General features: G+C 32.2%; 2 protein-coding genes and 1 long non-coding RNA gene across 3 annotated transcripts in view; 1 reads left to right on the top strand and 2 right to left on the bottom strand.

Annotated features, from left to right (window-relative positions):
• Positions 1 to 1,372, top strand: part of LOC111709603 (aquaporin-9) — a 10,652-nt gene extending 9,280 nt beyond the window's left edge. Inside the window, exons 11-12 of the mRNA XM_023483340.1 lie at positions 1,012 to 1,028; positions 1,225 to 1,372. Of these exons, the coding sequence (XP_023339108.1) occupies positions 1,012 to 1,028; positions 1,225 to 1,372 (165 nt within the window). The remainder of the gene's footprint in view (positions 1 to 1,011; positions 1,029 to 1,224) is intronic.
• A 3,078-nt stretch (positions 1,373 to 4,450) lies between these two features.
• On the bottom strand, positions 4,451 to 8,591 carry LOC111709606 (uncharacterized). Its single transcript, XR_002766895.1, has 5 exons — positions 8,569 to 8,591; positions 8,184 to 8,276; positions 7,451 to 7,539; positions 4,802 to 4,849; positions 4,451 to 4,507 (listed from the first exon to the last, which is right to left on the bottom strand). It is a non-coding gene; the product is annotated as an uncharacterized LOC111709606 (long non-coding RNA).
• A 56-nt stretch (positions 8,592 to 8,647) lies between these two features.
• On the bottom strand, positions 8,648 to 12,218 carry LOC111709605 (non-structural maintenance of chromosomes element 1 homolog). The gene is made up of 5 exons (XM_023483342.1): positions 12,124 to 12,218; positions 11,044 to 11,085; positions 10,090 to 10,187; positions 9,389 to 9,482; positions 8,648 to 8,761 (listed from the first exon to the last, which is right to left on the bottom strand). Exons 1-5 carry the CDS (start codon positions 12,205 to 12,207, stop codon positions 8,666 to 8,668), a joined length of 414 nt encoding a protein of 137 aa, XP_023339110.1. The 5' UTR covers positions 12,208 to 12,218; the 3' UTR covers positions 8,648 to 8,665.
• Positions 12,219 to 12,482: the final 264 nt, after the last annotated feature.

The following is a 12,482-nucleotide window of genomic DNA, read 5'->3' as shown; positions in this document are numbered from 1 at the left end:
CCGTATATATATATATATATATATATATATATATATATATATGGATCGCCAGGTCATCTTTAAAGTGTGAGAATTTGAAAAATGTTTGATGGTGTATTTAGTTCTTCCATTCAACAGCAATTTCCACTTTTCTAAATCAGACCCAGTATGAAATGAAATATAAATTTTTGCAGTTTGTTTACATTCTCCATTTTTTTGAACCTCTTAAATCAAAATCTCTACAAATGTTAAGACCCCAAAAACTAGTTGTTAAAGAAGAGTAAACTCTGCAATAGTCGTGTCATAACTGGGTGTTAAAACCGGCTTTTTAACCATTTTCTAAGTCCACTCACCTCCTGTGCAAAATTTGATGGAAAAAAATTAAATCGTTTAATTTTCACTTACCCATAATACAGGGAGTTTCTAGAAATTTGAAACCAAAGCCTCAGTTTCAAACCGAATTTTGTTTTAGACAGTACTTTTATAGACACCCATGGTATTTATGTCCTTTTATAGACACCCATGGTATTTATGTACTTTTAGAGACACCCATGGTATTTATGTACTTTTATAGACACCCATGGTATTTATGTACTTTTAGAGACACCCATGGTATTTATGTACTTTTATAGACACCCATGGTATTTATGTACTTTTTGGGACACCCATGATGTTTATGTACTTTTTGGTTTACCCATAGTATTTATGTACTTTTTGAGACACCCATGGTATTTATGTACTTTTAGAGACACCCATGGCATTTATGCACTTCTTGAGACACCCATGGCATTTATGTACTTTTTGAGACACCCATGGTATTTATGTACTTTTAGAGACACCCATGGTATTTATGTACTTTTGGAGACACCCATGGTATTTATGTATTTTTAGAGACACCCATGGCATTTCTGTACTTTTTGAAACACCCATGGTACTTATGTACTTTTTGAAACACCCATGATAGTTACGTACTATTATATACACCCTGTATTTCCGTACTTTTTGAGGCACCTTGCATTTCCGTATTTTTAGAGACAACCTGCATTTTCGTACTTTTGGAGACACCCTGTATTTACTTACTTTTAGAGAAACCCATGGTATTTTCGTACGTTTATAGACGCTCGCATTTCCATATTTTTAGAGAAACCCTGTATTTTCGTAATTTTTGATACCCCGTTTTTGCATATTTTAAGAGACAGCCATGGTATTTATGTACTTTTTGAGACCCTGTATTTTTTTCTCTAGAGCCCGGAAGTGGGATAAGACGGAAGATGAAACCTGTGACCCAAGGAAGGGAGAGATGGGTCAAACTAACCTCTCATTTATCCCAGATGTGGAGAAATCTACACATTTTGACGGAACCATTTGTCATAGGATGGCAACATTCTATTAAACCCATACTCTCCCTTTTCCAGGCACATTAGGAGGTATATAGGTATATTATTAGTATAGCTGTTATAATAAGTGGTATTGTTATTTTCTTAGTTTCTTTTAATGAGTGTCATTTTTATTATCATTATTAATATTATTATTATTGATTTTTCGGCGCTCCAGTCTGATTAATTATATTGTAGTTGAGCCGCATTAATGTGGTTGAACCACTTTTCTCTATCATGAGAAAAGGAGAAGTGTTAATATTTGCAAATTGTCTGAAACAACTTTGCAACCATTTCAGCTTCTCTACAGTTTGATTTTATAATTTTGTTCCTATCAGTAACTCTTAAAAAATAAGATTCATGTTTGAATAATTTAAGATTTCATTTTAATCTTGTCGATGAAAAGTTCAAAAAGCTATCTATATAGAAGAGGCTTTTTCAGCCTTATAATGGAAAAAAAGTAACTTTTTAAGCTGATTAAAAACATATATAAAGCACCTTCAACTAAGCTTTGTGTACTGCACTGATTTGCAATGCTCTGACCTAAGAAATAGTGGGGTTTAGTGGAAGTGGGCATAAACATAAACAAGTGGGCATTCTACACCAGGAATATCTGAAAATGCGCGTAAAGAAGGTGAACATTCTTAAAAACACTAGAAATTAAAGTCGCTTCGCGCCCGGCCTTCTTTCTAAGCTTTTAGTGCGCTTCTTCTATTTAAATTGTGAACATGCAGTTCTTTTGGTTGACATTTTAGAACAAAGAAAAAGATTTTGTGGATGTTTAAAAAAAATTCGCGGATTTTCAAGAACTTTTTTTTTACAAAATTAAAAACCTTTAAAACACATTTTCTAAAATTTTTTATCATTCATAAAACTTCCCTGTGGTCACGTGATGTCCCACAAAAAATTTTGGCCCGATCGGTTCAGCCGTTTTGACGTTTATTGGATACAAACAAACAGACAGGCAAGCCAAATTTATATATAGACTAGACTTCTATTTAAATTGTAAACATGTTTTTTGTTTACATGTTAAAACAAAGAAGAAAAAGATTTTGCGGATTAAAAAAAAAAAATTCGCGGATTTTCAAGAATTTCTCTCTTTTTATTCGATTCTCTATGGCCGCAAACCTTCCATGGAGATGCCCTAAACAAAATTTGGGCCCGATCGGTTCAGCCGTTTATTGGACACAAACAAACAGAAAGACACCCAGACAGACAAGCCGAATTTATATATAGATTAAATTTGATATCTGTAATTCAATCGAACCTTTTCTTTTCGATTTACAAAAATTTGATTTTTGCCCTAACGTGGCTTAATTATTAAAAAATAGTTTTATCTGGAAGAATTAGACACTTATATTATTGAAAGGACGAGGATTTCGAGGTGGCTCAGACGCGAAATTGAGGAGAATGTGGCTCGGAAGAGAAATTGATTTGGTTGGCCTTCCTCCCCTCGTTTTAAGATCCCCCCAAAAGTTAACTGTAGATTTTAAGTTTTTAACCAACGCTATAATTGAATATGATTCTTTGCTATCTTAAAATTAAGTTTATAATTATTACAGCATTGAAACCCATAGTTTTAGTAACATTACAGTGACATCAAAACGAACGGAGGGGTGTACAATTTTACTACTTGGAATTCTTTTTTACATGTTTTAAAATAAAATGTTTACAAAAATCAAACATGGCTCCCTGAAGTGGGTTGTAATGATAAAAACCATTAATACAAAAAAAAATGTTAGTCAGATATTCAAAACATGGGTATTTATTAAGCTGGGTTGTTTTCCCGAATTTATATTAAATTACTAAATAAAAAAATAATTCGAATTGACCGATTTAATGTTCAAAAATACATTTTTTGAGTTATGAAAAAATGTAGAAAGAGAAAAACATTTTTGACCATAGCTCGCCCAACTTTTTAATTTTTTCAACACTTTATATTACTCCAGTTTTCACATAGATTTTATTGTTACCCATTTCAAAGGCTTTTAAAAATTTGATTTTCACTTCTGTTGGAGAAATTTTTTACATATTTTATTTTTAAACCTAATCTGAGGGGGCCACTTTTTGTAAAAAAAATGCATTTTAATAAGAAAAAAATGATTCTGTTAACGGATTTCAGAACAATTTCACAAAATTGCCCAATGCACACCCCTAAATGATAGTATTTGATGAAACAGTTATTTCTTCTAAGATGAGATATCCTTGACTCTAAATTACTTGCTAACCTTTTATATGTAAATATTTTTTGTGCCCGAGATGAATTAACAAAAATTTGAAAGTACAGTTCTAAGGTGGCAATATTTTTCACATATTTTAAGAGTAATTTGCTATTTTGGGCGCTTAAGATATTCACTCACTCAAAAAATGCGGGAAAATCTTTTGGAAAATTCTTTCATTCATTAAAAAAAATCGATCATGAACATGATCGATTTCGATCATGAGCTGGTTCTAACGATTTAAATGGTTAGTTTTTAAATTTCCAAGACCAATCAAAGTCGTTCGTCAATTGATGTTTTTTTTCTATACGATTCCTATGTTCACAAAAAATGTTGTTCGTTCAAAAAAAAGATGCCCATCTCTTGTTCATTGCACCTTGGAATGCCAAAATAACCCTGAATATATATTTCTTGGCTTTTTCATTTTGAACTTTATCCGTTCTAACACTGGGCTTTGATATTTCCTAATAACCACCGATTTATTTTTAGACTTCGCACTCACAATAATTTTTCTTTTTATTTCTGTATTTCTGGTATTGATAAAAAACTGGTAAAAACAAAAATATTTGTACATACTACTTATCACATTAAAATGCCTTCGCCCTATTATGAGTTCTAGTTGTCGTCTTCCTCCTCCTCTTCCTCTGACTCAGTGGAACCAGCTTCTTTGTACAGATTATATTCAGGTTTAGCATCAGTATCATCGGATTCTGATTCACTAGTTTCAGTCTCACCTTTGCTCAGGGATATATATTTTTAAGAATAAAAAGATTAAAAATGTGCCCCCCCCCCCCCAGTTTAAAAAATACTTCCTCTTAAACTTTACACACGACAAAAATTGTTGAAGTAGATTTAAATGATTTCAATATATAAAACCCTGCCTTCAGATAAGTTTTCCTCTCTTTTCCTCTTCTGATTTTTCGGCGCTCCAGTCTGATTAATTATATTACTTATTTCTTCAAATTACGAAAAAGGATTTTGAAAAACCCAAGGTTGTTTTATAAGATTAGATACTCTGGATGCGCTCCAATGTAGGAAAAGACGACCCTTATAGCAATTAACGGTTCTAAATCCTCATATAACGGCACTCTAACAATGGACACTATAAATCCTCATATGACGTCACTGCTTAATTTAAAGAATAGTAAAATTTGACGGCCTATTATTCCACAGTTTGATGGGTCTCACTTTACGCTAATAAATTCATATCTAAGTATAAAAATTAACCTCTTGAGGATAAACTGTTACAGAAGTGTCCACCACCTCGTCACATCCCTACAAAATCAAAACTATAGTAAAGGGGGTGTTCGCGAAACATGAAAGGGGGATCACCCTGAATCCTAAAAGAAGTCGGATTCGATCGCTGCTAATTTTACTTCTAATTGTTACGTCTTAAAGGAGAAAATAACTAAATCTGACTTTAAACATATATTTTCTACTGGAAATTAACTTCAGGTTTTTCTTTTGCTCGCTGAATTGGGGAAAAAAAATATTTTTATAGGAGAAAATATTTGAAAAGCTCCAAAAATAGAGGTTGCGGGAATATTTCCCCCAATTCTAAAAAAATATAAAAAAAGAAATAAAAGTTCGACGATGAACTAACAACTTTTAGAAATAAAATTATTTTTATTTATTTGTTATTTTAAAAAAAAAATCAGACTTAATGGAAAATGTACGTGTTTTACGCAAAACGGGCATTTTTCAGCATCTTTTCAATTCGCGCCGATTTTTGACATCCTTTAGGTTTGATTATATCTTCTACTCTTTTTAATCTTTTTAGTCTTTTCTTTGAAAAATCGTCTTTGCTTTCTTCGATTCTTTTGAAACATAGCATTTGTTAGAATTAATACATTTGTTCTGCTTACAAACCTTCAATTAAATTCTGCTAAAAATTCGAAATAAGATTAATACTTGAAAGTTTAGAAAAGTGTCGTTTATTTTCATATTTTAGGCAAATTGTGAGGAGGAAGCAGTTTTGTAGATTTACCTCTAGGGATATAAAAATCATTTCTGTTTCTATGATTTGAGTTTTTGATATTTTTTGACATTGTGAAATCTTTTTTAAATGTTGGGGGTAATTGAAATCCTTTAAATTGAAATACAAATTTTATATCATTAAAAATTTCTAATTTACTGAAGAGGAGTATGTTTGAAGCTCAAAAGCTTCCGCTGTGTGACTTAATCGAATTAACCACATCAATAGACCAATAGCTTTCTTTTGCAATGATTCATCTTATCAATATGTTTGTTTGAAGTTAGCATAAGAAATGTTGAACTAAATTCAAAATGAGAGTAATAAAGCAATTTCATTGTGTCAGAGTTTAGGAGTTTTTTATTTTTTTTCATAGCAAGTGAAAAAGTTAATCGCCTGTATATATTTTTTGAATATAGTCATTAAGTTCAATTTATTATCCAGCCATTTTATCAACACAGAGAAAACTCATTTCCCCTCGATGTAATTCAATAAACACCCCTGTAAAATTGTTTGGATTTTCAGACTAGGAAAAATCTCAAAAAGTGAAAAATCTGTTCAATTAGTCAAAATTAGAAAACAATAGTTAAAATAACCAGGTGCATTACTGCATTGAGAATGTTTCAAATGTTGTCGTCTTATTTCTTATATTTTATTAGCTAGAGGTCGTTCCTTCCATAAACTACATTTGTCGACAACTTGACGTCTCCTATATTGGTCGTCAAATGTGCTTCTTTTTATCTATCAGATAAGAATTTAGCATGAGACATCTAGCGGCCAACATATCTTCCCCCAAAGTAAGTGAACTGCACGACCACTTTCTATGGAGAGAACGGGCTCAGTGGCCATTCTGTACAACATTACAGTGGTCGACCACATGACGTCAATTAAATGCGGTCGTACTGTGGTCATATGAATTATCTATCTACCAGAAAAGAATTTAGCGTGAGACTGGGACATTTGGCGGCTAAACTATCGTCCTCCAAAGTAAGGCCATTGTTTATACATTATTAGGGAGAGAACGGGCTGAGTAAGTTTCTTGAATAAAGAAGGTCCATCCTAGTTTGACCGCTAAATATCTTACGTAAGATAGTTAGATAATTAGGACGCACGCTGGTGTTCGTCAGTCTTAGGTATATGGACTATGGAGAATGAATGAGGTGTGTTTTAGGATAAATATGGGAAAAGAAGTTTAATGTAAATAGGAATGGAAAATACAGGGCTTCAGAGTGGAAAAGTAATATAAAAAATGGAACCAAGAATAGTATTAGTAAATATGGATTTAAGTTGGGTTGTTGCCTCAATAGGTGGCAACAGAAATGGTCCAATTAAACATGACGTCACAAGTGTCAAATATGACAAGTGTTAAGCAAAAAATTGCACTTATTTCACTGTAAGATAGATAATAATTTTATTATCACTATTATTGATATCTTTGTCTGGCACATAAAACTGTTGACAGCTGTACTGANATAATTATAATGATATTAATAATGGCTAAATGTTTGCAACATTATAAGTAAATGTTTGCAACCTTATATAAGTAAACCTTTGTTATCTAAAACTGAAGACCACCGATTTAGAAGAATATTAGTTGAAATATTATAGGTCTATGCCGTCAGGTTGCAAAAACGTGGTCTAAACAGTATGAATTGAATATCAATGTTTTTGTTTATTCAAACTATTTATTTTCATTTGCAGTTTCACTCAAAAATGATTTGCGCATTTCTTGCTTATAGAAAGCAATGGACGGTAAAAAATGCTTGTCGAGTTAGAAAAACGACGTTATCTTCCACATTTTTGTATATATTAAGGTTTATGGGTACCGTTGAAAACCGGGCATTGCCATCATTGCATAAAGAATGACTTGAAATTACGCGTACACTCCCTTTAAGTCTGAATACCTGTGATAAATTAGTTGACACTGACACTCAAGTCCTCTGATAGCAATCTTCCTGCACATCTTACACTTCGACACCTCACCTCCCAACGCCTTTGTAGAAATTCTGGTAATTTCTCATTAAATTTCTATGGACCCTCCCCCCTTCTGAGAAAAAGCAACCTCTCGTGACTATCTATCTATCTTAATTGTCTTAACCTGGAATAGTATAATTACGGGAAGTTTTTTCAGACCGCGATGGGGGGGGGGCGAGGGGGTGTGAGGGTCAAGAAGAGTTTTATGAAGGGCTTGTCATTTTAATTTCAAGTGATATATAATTTTTAAAAGAGGGGAATGTCCGATTCACAACAGAGCCCTTTGAACCATTATCTGATTAATAATAAGGAAGATATTATTGTGTTTCTTAAAAAGGCGTTTATTCTGACAATTCCCTTCATATTGCTTCTGAGACAGGGGGAGGGAGATTAATGTAAATTGGAGACTCATTAATCCAATCCTACAGGCCGGTGACCCTCCCTCATCTCATTAACCCAATCCTACAGGTGATCCTCCCTCATCTCATTAACCCAATCCTACAGGTGATCCTCCCTCATCTCATTAACCCAATCCTACAGGTGATCCTCCCTCATCTCATTAACCCAATCCTACAGGTGACTCTCCCTCATCTCATTAACCCAATCCAACAGGTGATCCTCCCTCATCTCATTAATCCAATCCTACAGGTGACCCTCCCTCACCTCATTAATCCAATCCTCTAGCTCCCCAACAAATTTAACTCCTAGAGTTAATCTTCCAGCGTCCACCATTTTAAACCACTTCCCGTCCAGGAACTAAAATATAACGATATTATACAAAAATATCTAAATAATTTCCCTTGAGCTGTTAGAAATATTTTCCCGACAAAAAAGATTTTTTCCTCACAAAAGTTGAGAAAATGAACAAATTCTAGATTGAAATCCCATTTTCGATAATTTAACAAACAAATAAATCAATTTTACCCGATTTGTTTTGACGCTCTGTGAGTGCCAATATAACTAACCAAATTTTTTTTATCAAGATTTTGGCTGGGAAAAAAAAAGATCTATGAAAAAAATATAAAAACCCCTTGGTAAATAAATTCACCCTGTTGATAGACTTCTCTACTTAAACAAAATAGATGATACAAGTTTTAATATAGTATCGTGAATTGTCGATGGTTTTGAATAAACGTAGTAGAAAATCACCTGCTAGAAACAGATTTATTGTCGTCTTCCAGAATCTCTTTTGCAATAAGTCTGAAGTATTCCAGTTCATGAGCGCTCCACTGAACCTGTAACTGTTAAAACAAAAGTATCTTAAAATTCTGTGATGATGAAGGACTAAACCTAATAAAGTTATTAAAGTAGATGTTAGTTCCAAATTAAAAAAATGTATACTTCGGGTTGGGTTGACCCTCGTCAGTTCTAATGATATGATAACCATCAAAATAAAAATTTTTAAAAACTGCTTAAAAACGACAAGAAAAGAAAGCAGTTACATGTAAAAAAGGAAACGAACTTAGTTTTTGATATGTAAAAAGACAATTTTCAAATATTCACTTTTTAAAGAATGAATTTTTATTCCTTGATTGACTTGAAAACATAGTTAAGTAAGGATATTTATCCTTGACAACTGCACAGGATACTAAGTCGACATAAAGAACTTCATATCCCATCTCAATTCTGCAATATGTTTTTAGGTTTATAGACCCCTTATTTATAACACTAAAAAACCCTTATTATACTTTTTTTCCATTCAAAATTATATAGTTTAATGTGATTTTTCTGAGAGCTTTGTTAAAATCAAAGAAAGTCGTTTTCATTGCATTGAAATATACTAAGAGTCAGGTTCTTAAGTTAATCAACTATCTAATATTCCAATTATCTATTAATTATACTTTATTTATCATTTACTAATGATTTACCCTTTTCGCTAGCTCGTCTGAATCTCCACATCTCCTGTGAGAAAGGTTGACCAGCATGAAGTAGTTGGTCCCGTCATCCTCATCAACTCCTTTCCTACAGTCGTCGTTGTATATATCATTACAATAAACACGATTTCAGATTTAAATTTTGATTTCTTGAGCTTTCAAAAAGCATGAATACACATGAACATAGAAACAGAGAAGCTGACAATTAACAGCAATTCTCTTTGTTTACTTGTAAACTTGCAGTTTTAAAAAAGCTTGTTAGAAATCAAAACTTAAATAGAAAAGTCGTCTTCATTGCATTAATGAAAACGCCGACCACTGTATCATAATCTTTTTTACAATACTAATTAGTTTAATTAAGTTCCTTGGATTTGAAAATAAACTATTTGCTCTCAAAGACACAAATCAAGTCAACTGAAGTCTTGACTATATCAAGTGTATTTCAATTTGATCAAGATTGAATGATTCGTCCAGGTGTTACACTTTAAAAATTGATTATTTTAAAAGTTTATTTATAAAAGTGATCAGCGGATTTCTGCCAAAGAAACTAAGGAGGACATCGTCAGAATTAAAAAAAAAGTTAAAGCTAGAATAGCGACGATATCCGCAACAATATTGATAAGATATCTGCACTTGCTTTTCTTTGAATGGAGGCTCACTTGAAACTACGTCATCAGTCCCTTTAAAGTTTGAACCTGATGGTGAGGGAAATGTTTGAGATCCTGTCGTTGATCTCTTGAATGATCTTCAACATCAGATTCTGCTTCTCAGCCTTGTTCTCAGGGATAGTAATCTGACAATCAATCAATCAAACTATTTATCTATTTATAAATTAATCCACTAATCTATCAACTAATCAAACAACCAACATGTCAGTCGATTAAACAATCAACAACTTAATTAATCAAACGATTGATCAATTCTTCAATTCTTCAAAAAATGAATCAACCAAACACTATATCAACCAACACTCGATCAACCAGCACTCAATCAACCAACACTCAATCAGCCAAACACTCAGTCAACCAACACTCAATCAACCAGCACTCAATCAACCAATTAATCCGTTAAACTATCCAACATTAATCTATGTGATCCTCGATAAATTAATCAATTGACATTCGATAAACTAACAATAAATCAATAATTCGATAAACTAACAATAAATCAATAATTCGATACACTAACAATAAATCAATCAAACTATCAAAAACAGTATCATTTGTTAAAAAATCTCTCAAGTTTAAGAAGACATGTGAATTTAAATGACGTATGATGTAAGAACAAAATATGTAAAAGTAACATTAGATATAGAAATAATAACTTTTTATAACACTATTATTTTGGTTCGCAATGTTACAAAGTTTTTGGGCAGAAATTTTCTCTTTATCGAGAAGGTTCACGCCTTTTTAGATTTAATTTAGATAAAATTTCTGTCCTAAAACTTTATGTCACTGAGAACCAAAAAACAGTGATAAAAATAGTTAAACTGTTGAAAGGACGAATGATATAGACAATGAAAAAAATTCAAAAACTGAAAACTGACTTTTTAAAAATTCTCATTACGAAAAAAAGGTAAATTAATTAAAAAATCGGTAATAATATAATTTCTATAATTATCACTATTATTTATCATTATTATTTTTTACCTGACAGTTCATTAAAGCAGAGTCCAGAAGTTTGTTCACTTGCTAAACAATATTACATTAATATAAAAATATATCTTCAAAATAAAATTCTGAACAATACTGAAAAATTAGAGAAAGGTGTGAAACAAAATTCCCTCTTAGCATAACCTACAAGTTTTGGAAATTTCCCAAATGACAGGTAATTTGGGACATTTCCAATTTTAAAAATATGCCACCCTCAAATGCCCTAAGGAATCTCGGGAATTCCTGAAATACCTAGGAATCTGAGGAATTTCCCAAATTTCTCAGAGAATCTTAGGGTGGTTTATTTTTTGATTGAAGGAAATTTTTCAAATTCCCAATTATCCAGACATTTGTGGAATCCCAATACCTGGGAACTTCCTCAAATTCCCGGGAATCTGCTTGGAGAATCTGAGGGTGGCTTGTTTTTCGATTAGATGAAATTTCTCAAATGTCCAGCTAGCTATTTTGGAAATTTCTCAAATACCTGGAAATTTTGGGAATCCAAATAACTGGGAATCTGGGGATTTCCCCAAATTTCTATTTTCTTTAAAAGTATAATTGATGTTGGGTCATGTGTGATATATTGTGGATATCCAGAAAAAATTAACTTATTCTGTAAAACTACAAAAAAGCGCATTTGCGCTGTCTGGAGGGATCCAAAAGCTCCGACATCTAAACTACAGGGTGTCCTAATAATCATAGGAACTTTGATAGAGTCTTTTTTAAAGCCTTAACATTTTAATACCTATTTTCAAAAGACATTTTGGAAGTCACAATGAAAAAGCTCAAATAAGATGTTTTGTTATTCTCCGTATGATTTGCCCTTAAAATTTCTTCAAGACGAACAGTGAAGGACAATTAATCTTTGTTCATTTTGTTCAGTTTACTACTTAAAAATATGTGCAATAAAAACATTAAAAAAATTGAAAAAACACAACTTTTAAAGACGAAAAACAAATGAATTACATCTTTCCTAATAGGCATCCAAATACTAAATAAGAAAATATTTACAAAGACGATCTCGATTGTCTTCACTTAATTCCCATATTTAATGGGACACCCTGTACTATATTTAACCTTGTAGTTGAGAACTCCTTTACACATGATCCCCTGAAGGAATATGCGGTGCTCGTCCCCATAATGGGGAACCTTCACAGGCATTCTCTTTTTAAGATTATAAAAGATTAATTGAAATTTAATTCAAATTTTTTTTCTCTAAATATTTATCATTTATAATCATAATTAGGAACTATTTATAATAATTGAGGAGTAAATCTCATCTTCGAGTAACCTCTCATACCACTATGTCAAAGAAATTGTTAACATGTTTCTTTACACATACAAACCAAGATTTAAAAAAACCTGTTCTGTATGGTAGAGGCTCGTTCACTACATAGTGGAGGCACTGTCTGCATTATGGAGGCTCGGTCTACCTA

This window comes from Eurytemora carolleeae, unplaced genomic scaffold (assembly GCF_000591075.1).
Source record: "Eurytemora carolleeae unplaced genomic scaffold, Eaff_2.0 scaffold927, whole genome shotgun sequence".
Taxonomy (NCBI): domain Eukaryota; kingdom Metazoa; phylum Arthropoda; class Copepoda; order Calanoida; family Temoridae; genus Eurytemora; species Eurytemora carolleeae.
The sequence above is the reverse complement of the archived record's forward strand: the minus strand, read 5'-3'. Positions and strand labels throughout refer to the sequence as shown.